Below are 21,000 nucleotides of genomic sequence, written 5' to 3'. Positions count from 1 at the left end.
TTTTATTTCTTCTTTCTTTGTCTCTCAGTCTTTCTTTTTTTCTTCCTTTCATCTATTTTATTTTTTCTTTTTTTTATATTGCTTGCGTCTTTCCTTCCCTTCCTTCATTTATTTCTTTCCTTCTATTTATAATTTTACCTTTCCTTTCTTCCTTCTTTCAATCCTTCCTCTCTTTCTTTCTTTTGTCCTTCTTTCCATCTCTCCATTAACCCTTTCTTTTTTTATTGCTTCTTCTTTCTTTCCTTCACTACTTTCTGGATTTGTTCTTTCTGTATTGCTTGCTTCATTTCTTTCCTTCATTTCCTTTTTCTTTTCTTTTCTTTCTTTCTTTCTTTCTTTTTTTTTTTCTTTCTTATTTTTGTTCCTTCTTTATTCCTTTCTTTCCTTCCTTAGTTCTTTCTTTTTTCCTTCCTTCACATCTATCCTTTCTTTACCTTTTCTTTTTTACTTACTTCCTTCCTTTTTTATTCTCTTTTCCTCCCTTTCCTTCCTTGCTTCCTTCCTTTCTCTTATTCTTTCTTTCTTTTCCGTCCTTCTTTCTTTCGTTCTTTCTTTCTTCTTTCCTTCTTTGTTTCTGTCTTGCTTTCTTTTTGTCCCGTATTTCAGGGGGGGGGGGGGTAACGAAAGGCTACAAAAATAAACTTGCGCCTTTTTTTAATGTTTTCTTTATTTTTTGGGACCAGTAGATTTTAGGTTCGGACCAGTAAAAATTTGAAACACTGGGTATCTACTGGTCCGACATGAATAGGTTGGACCAGTAGAAAAAATGGGTTAGTGTGGAGCCCTGGGAAAGGCATTTCATTGATATGAAATGTGATTTCTTTTCCATCATTTTGTCAAATATAAGGAAGGAATTTTCTCACTGTTTTTTCCAGATAACTTTTGCTGTTTTCTTATTTTTTTCTTTCATTTTTTTTTACAGTGATGAAACCAATTATACCCCTTCCCATTGAATATGCCTGATTAAAGAACATGTTTCTACTGAATAATAATAATTTTCCCCATTTTTTATAATTTTGTCTTATTCATTTTTCTTACATTTTCTTTTGTTTTTTTTCCTGTTCTTTGTTTTTTCTTTCATCATTTTTTCTTTTGTTTTATTTTCATTTTTACAATTTTTGTTTTCTTTTTTTCAATATAATATTCTAAAAATTATTTTTGTTTATTTCCCCCTTTTACACATTGTTCTAAATCTGCAGCATATTTTTCTGTGATTTTCTCCTGCTATAATATGCTGGAAAAGAGAAAATAAACTGGATTTGGGGTCTGCATAATCTAGGTTTTACGATCAAAAGGGAAGACAGGAAAAATCATTGTTTTGTAAATCTGAGTTTGCTATATGAACTATTTATTTACTTTACCATTATGAGTGTGTGTCTATATGGAGATTAAAAGTCCACACAAACTGGGAACAATACAATTCTTTTATTCTCTTTCAATCATTTCATATTTACAATGATAGAACAATTTATATATTACCACGAAATAAGCAAAGTAAAATAACAGCAAGCACGATTTACATACAAGATGTACAAAGAATAGTGGTACATGTACGTGGTAGTGACTACAGAATATTTCAGTTTGTTTTATTCATTTTTAATTAATGTTTTTTCTTTATATTTTTCGGGCCACCAAACTTTACTAATGGCTTGGTAATACTATAATATCTATATACAAGTAGGACTACTAAAGGTGTAATTCATTCTTTTTTTTTTTTCTCTCTTTCCTTTCTTTTTTCATTCCTTTTTATTGCTTCCCTTTTTACTTTGTATTTTCCTTCTTTCTTTCTTTCTTTCTTTCTTTCCTTCCTTCCTTGTCTTCCTTTCTTTCTTTTGATCAAACAAGGATGTAAAATTGTAGTTTGTAACCTTTTGCATCTGAGGGTTGACATATATTTACACATCTTCCAATGCATCAATATATGAAATTTTCTTAGTGTGTTGTTGCTGCTATTATAGAACATTTATTGTATATGAAAGAGACTTCAATAAAATAAAAAGTAACATTTTTCCCCTAACCTTCCCATTGGTAGCCCGTTTCATTTGTAACTCGTTATGAAATGGGCCCCTGATCTTTGCCCTTTAGGTGCATATGCACTAAACCATGGACAAATATGTAATATCATTTCTTGTATCATTTCATATTATTTTTCAGACGAGGCAAGACCCCTAAGAAGACACCTCGAAAGCCCCCTAGCTGTGCTAAGGACCCTGTAGAGGTAAGATGCGGAAGGTGAAAAGTGATCCGAGATGACAAAATAATTCAGGATGAAACTTTCGCAAAGAGGGCAAGAAATTCAAGTTTTGTACTTCTATAAAAGGACTCAACTTTTTTTGTGAAAAGGAGATATGCGGTCATGGTTCTCTTCAATTCAACTCGACTTGAAGGAGAATTTACTACATGTATGGTGTGTCTTGTTGAGTCAGCTTGCTGGGAAGTAGAAGTCAATAGCCATTTCCTCATCAAGTTACCTTTGTCTGACAAGAAGACAAATAAGTCAACTAGATGAGGATTATTCTTAACAGTACACTGCTTTTAAGATACAAACTGGGGGGTTATTAAAAACTGTTTGAAATTGTTCGAATTTCATTTAAATACCAGTTATATTAACAAATTCCAAATCTATTTGATTTACATAATGGTATAATTTGGGATCGGTTATGGGGGGGGGGGTAGCTAGATTCAAATTGAGGATAAATTTTTGTATTCTCTTTTTCAAAGAAGTGTAAGGGTTTATAGGATGTGACATTGCTTTTATGCATAACTTATTAAAAGCATATGTACTGTTCATGTACATTTAAACCTGTGTTAGTGGCCACCTGCCTATAATGACCACTAAAACTGGTTCCCATGGAGGCATATTGTGTGTATAAGAACCTGTCTATAACAGCCATCTGTCTGTAAAGACCGCATTTTGTGCTTCCCTTGGGTGGTTCCTAGTGGTCACTATAGACAGGTTTCATCGTACTTCATTTTACTTGACATTCCCTCACAATCCATTGCTAGTTACAATGTAAATATCTTTGATTAATTTATTTAAAATGTATTCTATTGTATTCGTGTAGGTTTATTGCAGGTTGAGACCAGTGCAAGAGAATGAGGAACTGTGTATTGAGGTCATAAACAGCAACACAATCCAACTCAAACCACCTGAGGTATGATTCAGAACCTTTGCCTTTTTGTATGTGTGTCCGCAATAATCTGTGCTTCTCATAAACCACTTGATTCGCCAAAATATACAAAATAGAACTTGAATATCGAGATACATGATGTAGCTCAACTGATTTTGTAGTTTGTATGAAAATATAAACTTTATGCAAAGCCGCTTATGAAAATTATTTACAGTCCTTCTGTTTATTCATTACAGGGTTCTCATGCATTCAGAACTGGAAATTACAAAGAGGTAAATTTACATTTTACGTTCATATGATGTCTGTGCAGTGTGCTTTCTTCCTGTCTCTCTCCAGCTACATGTATCTATTGATCCCTTTGTTTCTCCCTCTTCCTTTCTTTTTCTCTGTTTGCCTCTCTCTTTCTCTCTCTGTCTTCCATCCCCATCTCTCTCTCCATTTGCCCCCCCCCCCCCTCCCTCTCTATGTATCTCTCTACCCAGAGGCGGCGGAATGTCAGGCTCATACAGTGAAAGTGGAGGGGCACCCATTGTTTGGCAGACAAAAGGTGTCCCTCCACTTTCTTTGTCCGAGCCTGATGTTCCGCCGCCTCTGTCTCTACCTATTTGTAATTCCACGTTTTCCTTTTTGACCATACTTTATTCATCAATTTATATGACATTTCTTACCATGAGTGATCTTTTATTATATCCATATGTAATTTTGTGTACTGTTAAAATCATGTTTTTAAAATCTTGAAGCAAAGTGATAGAATTCTTGGTCTAATCTTATTTAAATCTTCAATTTTTTTTAGAAATACTGCAGAAGCATGTAGACAGCATATATTGGTAATATTTGTTTTTTAGACAAATATTACCAATATGTTATTAGTGTTAAAATATCGCACAAAGCTTTACAGATAATATTATTAAGACCTCTCCATGGCAAAATTGTAAGTTATCTTCTTAGATTACCAACTAACAAGAACAGACTAAAATGTGGAATTACTTTCTGCTTAAAACCCATTACAAAACAATAAAGTGATATTTTAGTTGTAAAAAATGTTTGATAAATTGGAATCTTTATTGGATATTATTGCTTTTGTGAATGTTAAACTTGTTAAAATTGATCATTTATATGTAGTATGATTCACATATAGCATTCACATTCTGATATTCATAATTTTCTTATGTTTTGAAGATTCATTTACAGATTTGTTTTGAACCATCTAACCTTTACAAATATATAATATTTTACAGGGCCCTTCGCTCTCAAACTAATAGAAACAATGGACAGTAGAATTAATTTTATTTTTATATATGTGGAATATCATGTACAAATATAGTGATTTTATCTCTTTGTTCAACGCTCTTAGATGAATATCATTACTTTGATTTCTTGACAATATCATACCAGATTATTGGCTGTTACCAGATAACGTAAATTTAATAAACAACTTTACCAGGTTTTAGAAAGTATAGTGGGGGGAATCATTCATCCAAGGTGGCCTGCAATTACTATTTTTTTTTATATGAGGATGAATACATTCTCAATGTAACTTGGTGTTATCAGTATTTATCCATTTTCATCCTGATTTCATTTTCAGCTTTGCTGTTCATGTATGGAGTGACGGGATCGGGTAAGACGTACACCATGCAGGGGACACCCACAGATGGAGGAGTCCTGCCGAGGTGTCTTGATGTCCTTTTCAACAGCCTCGGTGACCTACAGGCCAGGAAATATGTAAGTTATCATCGTTGACACCAACCACCATCAAACAGATTTTTAGAGTTTATCAATCCTCCAGTAAGGACAGTGAATTTTCTATATCTGAAAAGCTGTAATTCCTATCAAACTTGATCTAAAATGGAAATTCCATTTTGGCATGAAAGTATGAATGTTTTGCAAAGGTAAGGTAACTTTAATGAATTTTTCACATGAAAAGTAGATAATCAAACCAGATTTTCTGTTTTGATATTGCAGAAAATTACTATCCCTACTCCAGTCCCAAGAGATTCGACTTATAAGCAAGTTCCACTCTTCTACAAACCCTTGCACAACTGAAGAAAATTGACATTTTTGGTGTAGTCACAAATTCATACATGAACATATCTGGTGAAATAGTAAATTGCAATTGGATAAGTGTTTACAGAAAATTAACTTGTCAGAAGTAAGACTAGGATATCCCTTATTCAAAATTAATATTACAACAGTAAATGCGGTAAACAAACTTGAAAATGTCAATTTCTTCATTGACCATTTTGGTAATCTTGACTCAAAACCATTGTTCATCTTGTGTAGGTTTTCAAGCCGGACAGGGTGAATGGCATGGATGTACAGACGGAGGCCGATGCTATGTTGGAGAGACAGAAGAAGGAGTTGATGCCTCCGCCGGTAGCACCACGTACCCCACGCACTCCCAGGACACCACAAAGCGCTCGTGCGCCCAGCACACCTAGCAGAAAACCAAAGTTAGTACTGTGAAGTACTCCTAAGTCAAATCACTTTTTTTTAGACTACATTATGAAAATATCCATTATGACGCACTTTTGAATTGAATATTAGTTGACCGGTTTGGAGTTTCACAAAGTCAGGGGTGTGAGAGCTCAGCTTTTTAGCTGATTTCAGCTATATTTGTTCTTAATTGTCAGCTTATTTCAGCATTCTTTGTTTTTTGTCTGTACAAAAGTATAGGAGCTTTTGTAATTTCAGCTATTTTAATTTGTTCTTGCTCACACCCCTGTGTTAAGGTTTACAAGGAGGCAATCTTTAATGACAAAGTGTGCCCCTTATCTGAGACGTAATTTCACTTATGAAATGCATTTAATATAATGATGAAAATTATCATAGGCATTTATATAGCGCCATCTTTCTAGAAATCTATTTTTATTATTATTTATTCTGAGGAGCACTATTATTTTTACTCCAGCTTTAGCTCGAGCTGCCTTTCAGTGGGTAAAGTTCTTGCTGAAGGAAAACACACCCTGGCTGGGATTTGAATCCACGTCCCTCTGATTGAAATGCAAGTCGTAACCACTAGATCACAATGCCCCCATATGCTAGAGGCAATGTTGCATGGCTTCAAGCCAGTTACATTTGAATAATAATGATCCACATTCAATGAAACTTGAATTGGGTTTTTGAGGTTTCATATTGATTGGTAGTTATATATTTTGGAAAGTGTATTTTTTCTAGATATCATGCTCAGTGAACGAGGAGGAGATGGTAGAGCTTTGTGAATCCCAAGCAGTGTTGCCAACCATTCAGTTTTTAACTGAACCGTCCAGTTTTTGAAATTTTAATTTCCCTAAATATTGAATATTCAGATTTTGGGATTTTGTGAGTATGGATTTGGATGCATATTTTAGTGTGTCAATTATAAATATTGTTTTTTATTAATGTACCCAATGATCCATTTTTGTATTCTGGTTGAGCAAATCATAACACACCCAAGTAGAGTTATTCTTGAGGCTGAATTTTCTCTCAAGATACCAGTTTGCACAATTTTAATGTCCAAGAAACTGGGCCACAACGCTCCACTAGAAGGATATTTGATGTTTGCAGGTCTTTATCAGTTGTGAACCTTTTTTTTTTATCACCAGGAAAGCTTTTCCGGACTTGGACAACTTTGTACGGGTACCGGACCCTACTTGCCTCAGCACCGTGGACGAGGATAACAACTATGCCATCTATGTTTCCTACGTTGAGATCTACAACAATCAGATCTTTGACCTCCTAGAAGAGGTTCCCTACTCACTCCATTCAAAGTGAGTATCTTAAAACATAAATGCCGGTATTCTAATCTTGGGTTTGGTTTAAACTCTGATCTCAAGTTCAGTAATTAGATCGATGAATACCCCAGACCTGCCAACTGACCTGATTTTCTTTCAAAATGGCAAAAAAATTAATAGCCCAGTCCTTTTTAGAGGCCAAGTTGCTAAAATACAAGATATTCAGCAGGAACTTCCTTCTTGATCCCTGCCTGGGGCTCTGCCCCTGAACCTTCTCGGAGACTCAGTCGGCCCTCTGAACCCCGACCTTTGGGCTTGGCTGTCCATCTCTAAATTCTGGCAGGTATTATTGGGACACTGTTGAATCTCATACACTCATTTTTCGGCACATTTGGTGGTCATTTCAATGCATAACAGTTTTGGAATATTAACAAAAATAGATTTATTCACCATTAAATCATGGGGTTCAAATGACATTGTGATCATATGACATCGTCATAACTGTGTGTTGACATACATGTCACAATCATTGTATAAAAGTCAGATTCCACCATTAATCATTTTGTTACTCATTTCATGTTAACCCAGCTTTAAAGTTCACATCACTTTACCATACAGTTAACCCTATGAAATAAAAACTATGAAGTTACACATCCCTCATGCTCATTCATTATGTGTATTTACTTTATGATTTTATATTCTCTTTTTTTTTCTTCAATTCCTTGTTGCTTACACCAGGAATCGTTGGAACAGAGATGAAATGTATGTCATTGAGTTTTCTGTTTGGTTTCTTTATTTCATGTTTATTTTATAGCTGGTTTTATGTAACCTGCTTTGCTTTTCTGTTTAGTTCTTTTAATTAGGGCCACTTCACAACTAACTGCATTGATTGAAAACGGTGTTATTAAAATGGTTTCAGTATCACTCTTCTTTCATTCATGTTAATGCTTTAAACAAATTTGCATGAACAAATTTTACTCACTGTTTGATTTATCTGTAAATCGCTTTAGAGATTTCGTTCCGACGTATTAGAGTTCTGTAGCATAGCAAAAAATGTAAGTTTCTACCAACCTTGATAATATTTTTGACAAGCTCTCATCCACCCACGTGGACTTTCTCAAGCCTGTCAAAAAAAATTCATTCAGGGTTAGTAGAAGCCTACACACTATTTTATTGAAAATATGATTAATTATTATATTAATTTATTTTCCCTTCCACTTGAGGCTGTCCTCTTATTTTCCCTGTGACTGAAGTGCATACAGTTACTTTTTGTTTATATTTCAAAGCTTATTCACTGTTAAATTTTATATCCATATTAACAAAGAGGCATTTGTCGAAAGAGAATACTTCTAATTTCCCCTTTTCATCCTTTCTCGTCTTTCCATATCAATTTTTCTGCCTGTATTTCCTTCCCTTCTTTATATTACACATGGTGAACCGTAAACCTTCTCCACATGATAAACTCCACCATGCAAACCTACAAAGATCATCTGAGGCATAAGTCATTTTGCATGTAAATGCAGTTTTGCACTTATTTTGGTATGAATGTACATGTAGAAAGCTACATGAAAAAAAACCCCAAAACATGCTCTTTGTTTTAAGGAATTTCAAGGCTTGTTCATAATTGTGTTTAGGTGATATTGCTTTTTTCAGCTTTTATTTACCTTAAGCTCCTATCACACATTTCTAATCAGCTGGAACGAAAAAAATATTTAAAAATCTAGAAATTTCTAAACTTCTGAATTCACCAAACTGGAGTTGAAATTCAGTAAATTGACCAGGTGAATCATCATACACTAGTCAAAATGAACCGCAATGGAGTCAGATTGATAATTTGTGCTACACTCTTGGACATTCTAGGCGCATTCTAAATATTCTGACTGCATTTCGAGTGCATTCAAAATATTTTTGTCATTTCTTTTTAGCCATCCCGAGGGTTTTGGTCATGTTCAAAACATTCGAAGGGGTATTTTCGAACGGTGTTCGAAGTAGATTTAAATGACCAACTGGTGGTCAAACAATAGTCCTTTCATTCCAGCCAATTCTGCTTGATTTGGAATACGTGTGATGGGGGGCTTTAGATTATGAAGATTTTAGTTCATGTCTGATAGCCTTTCAAATAACTTTGAGGAAATGATATTGAAAACATTTTTTTTTAATACAGCTAAGCAAAGCATACCTTGTACACAAATTATCCAATTTATTGTCTCTTTGCAATATATTACATATCTCTTGTTGGTAAAAATTGATAGTAATAGAACTTCAGTAGTCAGTATTAGTTCGGGTAAAGTTGGGCACATCTACATACTATATATGCAATTCAAGTTTGACTAAAAGTAATTCAGTACCGTTAAACGTGTATTGAATAGTATGTTGCTTAGCATGCAGTACCGGTATTCAATTTTTAATACAAGAAAAGGTCTTGTAAATTTGGTCAATTTGTAAGTCAATGATAAGAATCAGAATTGGTTAAATAAGGCTAGTTGTGGATGCTACCTGAAGACAAAAACAATTCAGAATTATGCTTTATTTGTGTGTGTTAAAATCTGTCATAAATTTAGAGAAGATGAATGCCATACTCTATGTACCTTTCAATTGTACATGAATGTCTACTTTCTCTTTCATTGTTCTCATGCCCATTTGCATTGTGATGTCCCCTCTGAAAATAAAAAATCTTAAACCATATATTTTTTTTCCTATTTCATTCATTTTCAGGGGTTTGACGCCAAGAAATCTGAGAGAAGATTGCAATCATAACATGTATGTTGCGATGTGTACTGAGGTAGAGGTCAAGTCAACAGATGATGCGTATAAGGTCTTCCTCAAAGGTAACAATCCAAATAAAACTCCCTTCTATTTTAATAAAATCGTTCAATTTGGTATCTTGTGATGCAATATTGGATTTTACTTCATTTGGCATCATCAGCTTAGCAAGTTAAAAAAAATGGCAAGGAATATGTTGGATGATACATGTAGAAGTAAAGGGAAACTCTGCATAAGTCAAATATTTTGGGACTCCACAGGAATCTGTTCCACTTAGAGGAGAAATTTTACCTAGGAGAGGGGGGAGGGGGTGTTTCACCATGATTTAAGTATAACTTAGAGTCGCACTTAAATGCCTAGTTGCCTGCGATATAAAAAGGCATGACCGCATTGGTCAGATCATGCCTAGAGGACGCGCAGTATTGCGCAATGATTGCGTGTTGCACGTCATGTACCGAGTGGCATTTAAATACAATTCAGTCATACTTAAATCTTTGTGAAACAGCCCTATGGTCTACAGAATTTATCTGACTCTGGCAAATATTTGACTAAGGGAAGGTCTTCTCATGCAGGTTACCTACATGTCAATGAATCAAACTATTTATAGAAGGATGATAGAGTTTTGCTTCTCGGGCAAGTCAAGGGACAATGCCAGCTGAATGTGGAAAGTTGCTTGGTGTCATGTTTTTGGCTCTCACTTAATGACATTCTGCCAATTATTAATCAAGTGAATCAATAGCATATTCACAGCTGAGAAGATAAGGAGGAGCAAAATAAGTATTCTGAAAGCCATCCAAAATAAATGACCTTTGACTTTGACTGTTAACACAACAGGTCAGGCCAGGCGTAAGGTGGCTCACACCCAGCTGAACACAGAGTCAAGTCGTAGCCACAGTGTCTTCAATATCAGACTGGTCCAGGCACCCCTAGACTCACTGGGCCAGGAGGTCATACAGGTAAGACAGTCAACAGAGTGGGGTCCTTTATTATAAACACAAAGTTAGCCAGCCAGTAATCGTATGCTTAACTTTCATGAGTAATTGTACATTGTAGACAATGCAATCAACCATAGGAGAATGTACTACGATGATTGCTAAGCTTTGTGGTACGGGCCCCAGTTTGGCATTTGATGTGAATGGAAATGTTCCTGAGTAAGTTTTAATGTTTTTTAAGATATCATGAAAATTCATCAAATGATTGACAGGGTTCCCAGCCCATCAGGGGCAATCTTTTTTCTTTTTCCACTCAGAAAAAATTCGGGAAATTGGATAGAAATGGCTGAAATCAGGGAAGTTTGATTGCTGAATCAAAGGCCGTGCTAAACATGCTTAACCCTATCTAGGCCGGGGGGGGCCTCGGAGGCCCCCCCTCAACGAATCGCGCAATATTTTCGCCGTGCGAAATTTTTTGACCGCGCCGCTCGCTGACTTTTTACTTTCAAGTCTTGCGCAACTTTTGAGACCAATTTTGCGTCACTCGGGTACGTGGTTCCGAAATTACGCAACATTATGTAAGTGCATGTCAGACCGAAAATTGCTCAAAAACGTGATTTTGTGTACAAAGTCAATGCAAATTGTGTTTCCAACCAAAATTCATAAATGTATGATTATTTTTAGTTTTGCAAGTCTATATGTATTAATTTTATGCTTTTTATGATCACAGAAGAGTCCCCAACAAATTTCATTGAAAAAACAATGAAAAACAAAAGGTCCAAAAAACAAAGAAATACATAAGAAATTGAAAAAACAATATAATATATAAGAAAATGATTTGATAGCACAATTTTTTTCATGTACACTTGCTAAGGACACCTCAAAGAGTTTCTATACCAAAAATTAGTACATTTGGAGCTTTATTTAGGGAGTTAGAGGAAAAAGTATGATTTCGCATACTAATTACTCATAAATTAGCATAATCACTTAATAGTGATTTGCATGAAATAAATTTCTATACAATCTTGTAGATTATGCCCCAGGCAACCCGCGTGCCAATTTTCGGCGCGATCGCACGCTCGACGGCCGAGATCTTAGGGGGGGGCCTGGGAGGCCCCCCCCCCCGCCATATGAACTCCCAAAATACCCGGCCTAGATAGGGTTAAGGCAATTGTGTGTACTACTGGGGCTGCTTCAGCAACAGTTCAGTAAACCATTTTATGATAATTACTATTGTTCAGGACAAGGACCAGATTGCCATCAGCCAGCTGTCTCTGGTTGACCTAGCAGGAAGTGAAAGGACCAACCGAACCAACAACACGGGGGACAGACTCAAGGAAGCCGGTAGCATCAATGCGTCGTTGATGACACTCAGGACATGCATTGAGACATTGAGAGAGAACCAGTCAGAAGGGGCCAACAAGGTCAGTTGAAACTGTTTCAGAATCTGATGGATCTCCTCTTGACCTGAGTCGGAGTTGATCAAGCTTGAGAGTATAAGTAGGTTTTGCACGAAATTTTTTTCTATCAATTGCAAATTTTTGATGCAAATGCACCAATGATAGGTCTATTTTCAACCAAAGCAAATCAATTTATACCTGTTAATAGAAAAAGGAAACTTGCGATCTATTGCAAATTTGTAATTAATTGCAATTAATTTTGATTTGAAGGACTTTCAACATTCCGTAATTCACTGTTACCTCTTAATAACAAAACACAAAGATTGAATGGAAACAGAGTTAATCTATTGCCATTTGCTGCTCACTGGTATGAAATGTTGTTTCTTCTACACAGATGGTCCCTTACAGAACGTCCAAACTCACTCATCTCTTTAAGAACTACTTTGACGGTGAGGGTAAAGTCCGTATGGTGGTGTGTGTCAACCCCAGTGCAAAGGACTATGATGAAACCACTGTAAGTATTAGTGCCATCCTCAATATTGCTTAACAAGAGTGTATTTGTGAATACAAACCAAATAATTGTCTGATTTTTATCCACCCCCACCCCTCCTCTCCAGGTTTTCCGTATTCGTTACAAAAGAGCCCTCCAAAATACCTCCTAGTTCAATACCAAGCATAATTTGATATTGATAATGATTAATTTGATATATATGAACAACCCCTTTTAAGCCTGGCTTACACTTTTGTATTGCTGTGTCAACCATAAGCAGCAACACGCTGTCAAACGCAGCATACTACACAGCAAAACGTTAGGTTGCGATTCCACTTTTGATTATTAACTCAACATGCACTTGGCATAGCGAGGTGATGCGAGCTTAAGCAAGGTATATTGAGCAGTAACATCGTGTTGCCCTACGTAAGATGATGGCTGTTGCTTGTTTGTGTCCTTGCATGTGCTCATTGCCACTGGCATGACCACTCGTCTCTGCTCATTTAGATTTAGTTGCGGTCAGTTGCGATTGTTTGATAAAAAATTCCAGTTGCCAAGCTCGGACAAAAGGCTTCTGGGTATTAACCTTGACTGCGATCTTCTGTGTCCAGGAAATACAACGTTAGCCCAAAATGTGTAAGTCGGGCTTGAAGAATGTACAAGTCTACAATTAATATGAATGGTTGATTACTGATGAAGCTTTGGTTTTGTTTTGCTTCAAAAAGCATGTCATGAGGTTTGCAGAGATCACGCAGGAAGTACAAGTAGCGAGACCAACGGAGGTCAGATTTGACATCGGTCTTACCCCAGGCAGGAGAAAGGGTGAGTGCACACATTTAAATTACCTCAAACTGGGGTGACTTTGGACACAACAGAGAGAGGTGGTGTTTCGTTTAATAGTAATGGTGGTGATAGAAACATTTATATATACATTTATATAAATGTAACTATCACCAACATTACTACATTAAACGAAACAACGCCCCTCTCTGTTGTGTCCAAAGTCACCCAGTTTATGGGTATCTGATATTTTGTTTGATTCTGAAGTGGAGTACTAGTTTATTATAGATTATTAGTATTAGGGGTGTGAGAGTTCAGCTTTTTAAAAGGCTGAATTCAGTTATTTTGCCCTTTAATTTTCAGCTTAATTTCACTTTTTTCGTTATGCTTCGGCTCTTTTCATTTGCAATTCCTCATACCCCTGGATTATGTTAACACTGCCTCAAACACTTCTCAACAGAATTATGTGATGGTAATAAATAACATCAGAGAAGATTTTATTGTCAAAAAAGTTTAGTTGACATGAATCTGTGGACATCTGTCACAATGATATAGAAAAATAATTTATGTGCTGATACACAAATAAAGATTCCCTCAAAATCAAAAGTTAATACTTCAACTTTTTTTTTTTTTGAAGTAGACAAATCTTCTAAACGTAAAATTTAATTTATGATATTGAATAGATGAATGTACACCAAATAGAATAATCATGTATGATTGTAAGATATGAAAATATACGATCATAAAGTATAAAAATTATGAGTAGTTTGAGGGTTTCACTCCATAAGAGAGTTTATATTATCAGTTATGGTAAGAGAAGGGATATAGTAACATGCAGGTCTTTCATCTGCTTCAGGTGTTTTACTCAAAATAAAATTGTTGACATGAATAAGATGATTGGGAATTTGTTTAGCTGACAAGTCAGCCCCCATCGATGGTCAAATTATCTTTGATTCTCATCAAATATTGCTTTTTCTATTTTTCTTGCAGCCAATGAAGAATACAAGAAACTTCTTGAGGAGAACGGTGGTGATATGCCACCTCCACCCCCACTTCTCTCCCTTGGACCACCGTTTCCACTCTTACAGGTTTGTTTGGTTTTTATTTTTGAATATTTCATTTTTTTAAAACATGAGATAGACAAGATAGATAAAATGGATTTTATTGAAAAGAACATGTCTAGCAGTACAAACTGAAGTGAAAATTAATTACAAATCAGAAGAATCACAAAAATTACACAATAAAGAGTATAAAACTTTAAAAGGTCATTCCCATAGTGCAGTTGAGAAAGAACTGAAAAGGAGGAGGAAAAAAAGGAGTATCCAGGCACCCCATAAGGGGTACCTGGAGAAATTGACTATAAAACATTAACCTAGAGTGCACCAGGAAAATGACCCAGCATATACTTTCATGAAATTAAACTTAGCAATTATTGATAATTAAACTAATGAATGGATGTAAATATTCCATAAGAGCATGCATTCAACACAGGAGAACTATTAACAGATCAAATTCCTACAGAAAAAAAGAGCAACAATAACATACATTACCTTAACCAGCATACAAAGAATATGGACACTAATTACCCTTAAATTTCGTAAAACCAGTGAGATCAGGCCTATAGCTAGGATGTTGCCAGAGTAAGGGAGTGCAGTGCTTAGAATAATAATCTACATTGTATAAAGTATGATAAATGTTGCATATTATTATTATCATATGTCCCATTTTAGATTTCCGATCCTTCGGACGAGGACACCCTCTCTAATCTCATTGCCTTTTTGGCGGAGAGACAGAAAAGGAGGAGAACCATGGAGGATGAACTTGCAAGAAAACGTAAGGGAAAAAACTCTTGTCCATCGATGTACAAACTTGCTTATCGGCAACCTGTCTGTAGTGAAAATCTGTTCTAATGGCAACCAAATTGTCTCTCATTTGAAAATAAATGTGTGTCTGTGTTATATAACCTTGTCAAAGAGGCCGCCTGTCGCCGATGGCCGCTATTCTGTTTTTCCTGGGTGGCAATAATGACAGTTTTGACTGTATATTACTTTTAACTGAGTTTAGGGTATATATCATAATGTCAATATTAGAGCAGGGTCATAATATAGTTTTTTTGACATATGGGCTATTCCACGGTTACTCACGTTACATTTGAGACACCTTGACTCATACTTGGAGCTGTAACTCCATTATTATTGATAGGAACTAAACATCTCCTTATCACAACAAAGTACACAGTCTGACTATCCTTTGTATAAAAACAAGACTTGGGAATTCTATTATGCTCCTGGCATATCTTTGGAATGTGTCGGTTACTCACATTACATGATTTGGACCAACCTGTGGAATTGCCCATATGAAACTATCCAATGATATTAAATTTCAAACCTTTGATTAGCCAAGCAAAACTATGGAATTAAGAATACTGCAAAAAGTTTCCTAATTTTCTCACAATTATATTAGAACCTTAAGTTATAATTTCTTTTTTTCTAACTTTTCAAGATGTAACAAAACTGCAAGTATGAAATATGAATGAAGCAATAAAAAATATGAGTATATTTTGTCTAAGGCTCTTACTTACTCTACTTACCAACATCCTCTTATTGTCTCGTTTTACACACAGAAGGCGCTTTTCGGGCAATGCTGGTTGAAAGAGATCACGAGTTGGATCACCTCCGCACCACCGTCGCAGAGCTATCAGCCAAACTGAGCTCTAAGACGCGGGAAAATGAACGAAACGAGAAGCGCATCCGTTCCCTGGAACAGGACAACGCCATGCTGCAACGCACTCACAACATGTACGAGAAAGACAAACGAGAGATGGCTACAGAGGTAAGAGCATTTTGTTTTTTTAGCTAAGGCTGGATTCCCCTTTAACCTTTATTCATCCGGGAATGCCAAATCAGAAGAAAAGCATCCCACCAACATGTATTCACTACAGCTTGAATCTCTCTAGAATTTCATATTCCAGAAGAAACTTACAAAAAAAGACAAAGATCACTTTCATATGTACCCAATAAATATAATTTCTTTTTAATTTACATATTTCAGCTTTCTGAGAAGGAAAAAATGATTCAGATGGAAACGCAAGAAAGAGCTCGTCTGAAACAAGCCCTCAAGGGAGCCGTCAGTAACCAGAGAGATAAATGGGAAAAGGAATGTGTGAGTATAAGCGGGTCATCAATTTTCAATGGAAGATATGAGAGTAAATGTACTGATATATCTGTAAGACATCTCTATTTTTGAATGAAAAAGAAAATGTACAGTGTACCAAGGGAATGTTTCACAAAGATTTTAAATGTGATTAAAAGTCGCACTTACATTCGCAGTTAGGATGTGCACTACTTCATACCAATCATTAAGATTGGTACACAGAATGCTTGTCGGCATTCAAGCATGACTAAAAGTCATACTTAACACTCCGTGAAAAACCCCTCCAGGGCCCCATTTCATAAAAAGTTGATATGACTGCAAATCAGCTGGAATGTCAACTACCATGACAACAGTGAAAATTCTGCTTCCTGATTGGCTCTTCCAATGAAAGTTGACATTCCAGCAAGAGTTGCAATCATAGCATTTTTAAGTGAAATGAGGCCCAGGTCCTTCACCAGAGTGCTTTGTATAATAATATGTCAAATAATTTTGATAGAATAAGGTAAATCCAATGCTCAGTGATTCCCAAGATAAGCATGAAATTTTACTGGAATACACATGTTAGGCTTTGTTTTTCTTTTGAGAAAGTACTACAGACCCCCTGTGAGCTTACCTCTGGCAGCGATTTTCAGCGTAATTTATATTCTGCCTGTTTTAATATTTCATGTGTGGTTCACATAAACTAGGCGGAAACATACTCAATATAGGTCTATAATAATGTAAAAAGTAACCTTGATTTCTTGGACTTCAATAAGATAGAGGTACTTGAATTATTTAAATGTTTTTTTTAGTGTTTTGTAGTAATTCATTGGAGAGCCAGGTTTATGGTGCTTATTTATTATCAGATTGTATGAATGTGTCTGTCCTAAAAGTGGATGTATTTTTTTGATAAACATTAAAGTTTATTTTGATCACCTGATCGAAATTAAAATAAGTATTTTTTTTTCTGTTTCAGTAATTGTTTTTTTAATCATGGAATAGGCTAAAATTTCAGGATATAACATTGTTTGTAGCATTCTGATATGCAGTCACTAAAGTGTGTTTACACGTACTAAGTAAGTGTTTACATGGCCTGTTTTAAAAAGTACTTAGCTTTGCTGAGAGCATGCTGACTATTTTCAAATAAAAAATTAAAAAATATTCTTCAAAAATTAATGGGTGACATGAAGAAGATTCAAAGAGCACTGCACTTTCTGAAGATTGAGTGTAAAAGGATACCGGAATATATCTCACATTATTGAACCTTTATCAAAGTTTTGAATGGGCCCAAGATGCCATTCCATCTAATAACCAGTTGGTCCAATTGCCATTTAGTCCATATACCATTTGGTCTGATTGGACTAAAGTGTTAATTGTGCAATATGAATGAAAATGAAATGGATATTAGACCATTTGGTTATGAGATGAAATAGTGATTAGACAAAGTGATGATTGGATCAAATGGTTGTTAGAAGAAATGTTGATGGTCGGGAATGGCATTAGACTAAATGAAAGTAGACCGTGTGGTGAGAGGATGTTGGCAGTAGACGAATAGGCAATTAACCCCCTATATTATAATTATGTCTATTGTAGGCTAAGAGGGTACGGCAGACGGAGCTGAAGATGCAGACAGAGATGTGGGTCCGGGAGGAGAAGCTCCGCCAGCTGAAGGAGATCGTCCAGGGCCACGAGGAGGAGGAGAGCGCCAAAAAAGCAGCCAAGGAGGTGCTGGCTGAGAGCTTCAATCGATCCAAGTCACCTCCCCCGCAGAGGAAGACCAACCCACCACCGGTCAGGCTGCGACATCGTCGATCGCGGTCAGCCTCCAACAGCGTCTGGATCGATCACCAACCCGTTGAGACCCTGGACACAGGTAAGTGGGGAGATAATTGCTAATATCTCAAAATGAAATTCAAGAAAGTCAATTGTAAATGGGTGTAAGTACTTTCCAGAAATCCAGTCACATATAATTCAGAATTCTTCAGTAGTGCCTGGAGAAGCAAGTCCCAATGAAAAGAAAAAAGCATTATTTTACATGAAAGATTTGAATATGGATAGCTCGAATGACAGTATAGTTATATACTTGTAGCTACCCAGCGCTTTGTGGGTACCCTACCCAAGCATATCATTCCACAATCTATTGACTGTCCAGTTTTCCCTTTGTAGCGTCTTTGGTATTGTTGCGGCTTTATCTCCAGTTGCTGTTTCCTGTGCTTGGTGATATAACATTGCGTGCATTTCTTGTTTTGATCGATCAGAAACGGTCCTGCAGCCCAACAAATCCAAGAATGCCAAGCGTGTATCCAATCCATCCATGAAGGATATCAGGAAGACAGATAACTACATGCTGACCCACCAAGAGGAAGACTCCGCTGGAGAACTGGAGACCAAGATCTATAAGGTAAGGAAGCAGCAAAAACTTACACAGGTTAAAAGGATGATTTGTTCATCCTTTGAAGTCTTCAGCTTCTTTGTAGCTGGTTTCACTTTCGACTTTTTTTGCTTTTGATTTGTTCTAGCTTTCTCCTCTACAAAAGCCATGGGAGCTCTTTTCCACAATTTCAGCTTTATTCAACACTCTTCAGCTTTTTTCAGCTCTTTTTTTTTATTTGTGATCACTCACAGCCCTGAATGTTAAAACAAATTGTTTTATTACAAGTTTGAAAGGATTGAGATTCACTTGATTTACTAAGAGTTGCACTACATTTCAGAAAGTCTTATTCCATATGGGTTAAATCTAATTAGTTTAATCCATGTAGTCTATCCATATAGCGATGCATATGGCAGTGCCGATATTCGCTATATAAACATGTTAGTATTATTGTTATTATTAGTACTTATATAAAATAAGTCTAATCTCCATTTGGTCTAGACTTTACTTTTTCCAGTACTCAAATCACCCACTTAATTTGTAAACGTTTCTGGAGCTTGAAATAGAAGCCATGAAAAGAAAATTAGAAAAAAAATTTCTTTATAAGTCTACCAAAGTATTTAAGCAATTTATATTCAGCAATAAAACCTTTTTAATTACTGTTAGTAATTTATGTTTTCTTACATTTCATTCTCAGATATTGTAAATGAGAAGGAAACTGTCATAGTTTTGGGTGTTTTTATGTGTTGCATCTTATGTTTGGTCCTTAGGCCCTTAAATTGTCAGTGAACGGGGCAGCTAGAGGGCACTGGGTTCCGCATGATGATGGGCTGATGGATGGGTTGGGGTGAATGAACCAGATGTGAAATTATTATTATTATTCTTACATCGTACTTGTTCATGGTTCTTGTGTAGTATTTATATAAATTTCTATAAAATATAATTTTTACATTGTAAAAGAGAACTGTTGCTCGGCTAGCGCCATGAGCGTCTACTGACGGTGTGTGCGCTCTACAAATATACACTATTATTATTATTATTAGGCTGAAGTGATACCAACCAGAGGCGGTGGACGGGCAGTACAGTTCACTGATGTTGAGAAGTTGAAGTCGGAAGATCCGCTGACCACCACGAGGACCAAACGAAGGGTGGAAGATGACCCTGAGCAGTACAGTGGTGAATGGACGGATGTAGAGACAAGGGTAAGATGAATTGTATTGAGGATCAGGGAGGGGGTGGCACTAAGACCATTATTGACCAAAGACCACAGCTGTCATGAGGACCAAACGAAGGGTTGAAGACGACCCCGAGAATGGACTGATGTAGAGACAAGGGTAAGATAAATTGCAATGAGGATCAGGGAGGGGATGGTACTAAAACCAAGATTGACTGATGATCCGCTGACCACAGCTGTCATGAGGACCAAACAAAGGGTTGAAGACGACCCCGAGAATAGACAGATACCGAGACAAGGGTAACATGAATCGTAATGAGGATTGGGGAGGGGGTGAACAAAGACCAAGATTGACCAAAGATCCACAGACAACAGCTGTCATGAGGACCAAAGGTAAGGTTGAAGACGACCCTGATCAGTACAGCGGTAATGGGATAAATGTAGAAACAAGGGTAAGATAAATTGTAATGGGGGTTGGGAGGTATAGGGGAGGGGGTAGAACAAGGACCAAAATTGATTAAAGATCCGCTGACCACAGGACCAAATGTAGGTTGAAGGGCAAAAAACGAAGTGAGAACCAGGGAAATGATATTCAAAGAAAATATTCAGTGACTTTTATGTACTATATTTATTCTCATCCAATCAGATAAGCTAGAATTTCAGTAGCTTGTAGCAGTTGTCATCATAAAACTCTACCAGAAAAGCATGACATTCTTGTCAACTTATGTATAATAGAACAATTATATCTGTGGCCAGTATTCTATAAGGCCATGATCCAACTCTATAAAGCAAATTTTAAGCAGTATATTCATGGGTTTTGTTGGCAATAAGTTCCCAGTCGCAAATATCACTTGCAAATTTGCAATTGGAATTACTTTGAATTATAGAAATGTACTGTCTGTTCTAAGAAGAAGACTATCGATTGATTGCCAGTTTTGCACCCCCTCAAATTCCCCACCCAAACCTTGTGTTTATCCAGTTTCAAAGTTTCTTTTTTTGGTCTTGATTTATTTCAGTTTATTTTTATTATTTTATTTATTTGTATATATGCACATAAAAATTGACCTGCAGCACATGTAGACAGGGTCAATTAAAAAAAAAAGTACAAATATACATA

The 21,000-nt window shown here is 36.1% G+C and overlaps 1 protein-coding gene across 1 annotated transcript in view; it reads left to right on the top strand.

The window, feature by feature from the left end:
* The window catches only part of LOC121412152 (kinesin-like protein KIF23), a 58,511-nt gene that overhangs the window by 3,306 nt on the left and 34,205 nt on the right, over window positions 1–21,000 (top strand). Inside the window, exons 2-21 of the mRNA XM_041605058.1 lie at window positions 2,155–2,218; window positions 3,066–3,155; window positions 3,368–3,403; window positions 3,925–3,937; window positions 4,717–4,853; window positions 5,412–5,581; window positions 6,713–6,877; window positions 7,580–7,603; window positions 9,557–9,669; window positions 10,439–10,560; window positions 11,778–11,960; window positions 12,331–12,450; window positions 13,152–13,248; window positions 14,197–14,294; window positions 14,937–15,039; window positions 15,830–16,038; window positions 16,258–16,368; window positions 17,932–18,211; window positions 18,597–18,739; window positions 19,753–19,911. Of these exons, the coding sequence (XP_041460992.1) occupies window positions 2,155–2,218; window positions 3,066–3,155; window positions 3,368–3,403; window positions 3,925–3,937; window positions 4,717–4,853; window positions 5,412–5,581; window positions 6,713–6,877; window positions 7,580–7,603; window positions 9,557–9,669; window positions 10,439–10,560; window positions 11,778–11,960; window positions 12,331–12,450; window positions 13,152–13,248; window positions 14,197–14,294; window positions 14,937–15,039; window positions 15,830–16,038; window positions 16,258–16,368; window positions 17,932–18,211; window positions 18,597–18,739; window positions 19,753–19,911 (2,437 nt within the window). The remainder of the gene's footprint in view (window positions 1–2,154; window positions 2,219–3,065; window positions 3,156–3,367; window positions 3,404–3,924; window positions 3,938–4,716; window positions 4,854–5,411; window positions 5,582–6,712; window positions 6,878–7,579; window positions 7,604–9,556; window positions 9,670–10,438; window positions 10,561–11,777; window positions 11,961–12,330; window positions 12,451–13,151; window positions 13,249–14,196; window positions 14,295–14,936; window positions 15,040–15,829; window positions 16,039–16,257; window positions 16,369–17,931; window positions 18,212–18,596; window positions 18,740–19,752; window positions 19,912–21,000) is intronic.

Source organism: Lytechinus variegatus, chromosome 3 (assembly GCF_018143015.1).
Source record: "Lytechinus variegatus isolate NC3 chromosome 3, Lvar_3.0, whole genome shotgun sequence".
NCBI classification, from domain to species: domain Eukaryota; kingdom Metazoa; phylum Echinodermata; class Echinoidea; order Temnopleuroida; family Toxopneustidae; genus Lytechinus; species Lytechinus variegatus.
The sequence above is the reverse complement of the archived record's forward strand: the minus strand, read 5'-3'. Positions and strand labels throughout refer to the sequence as shown.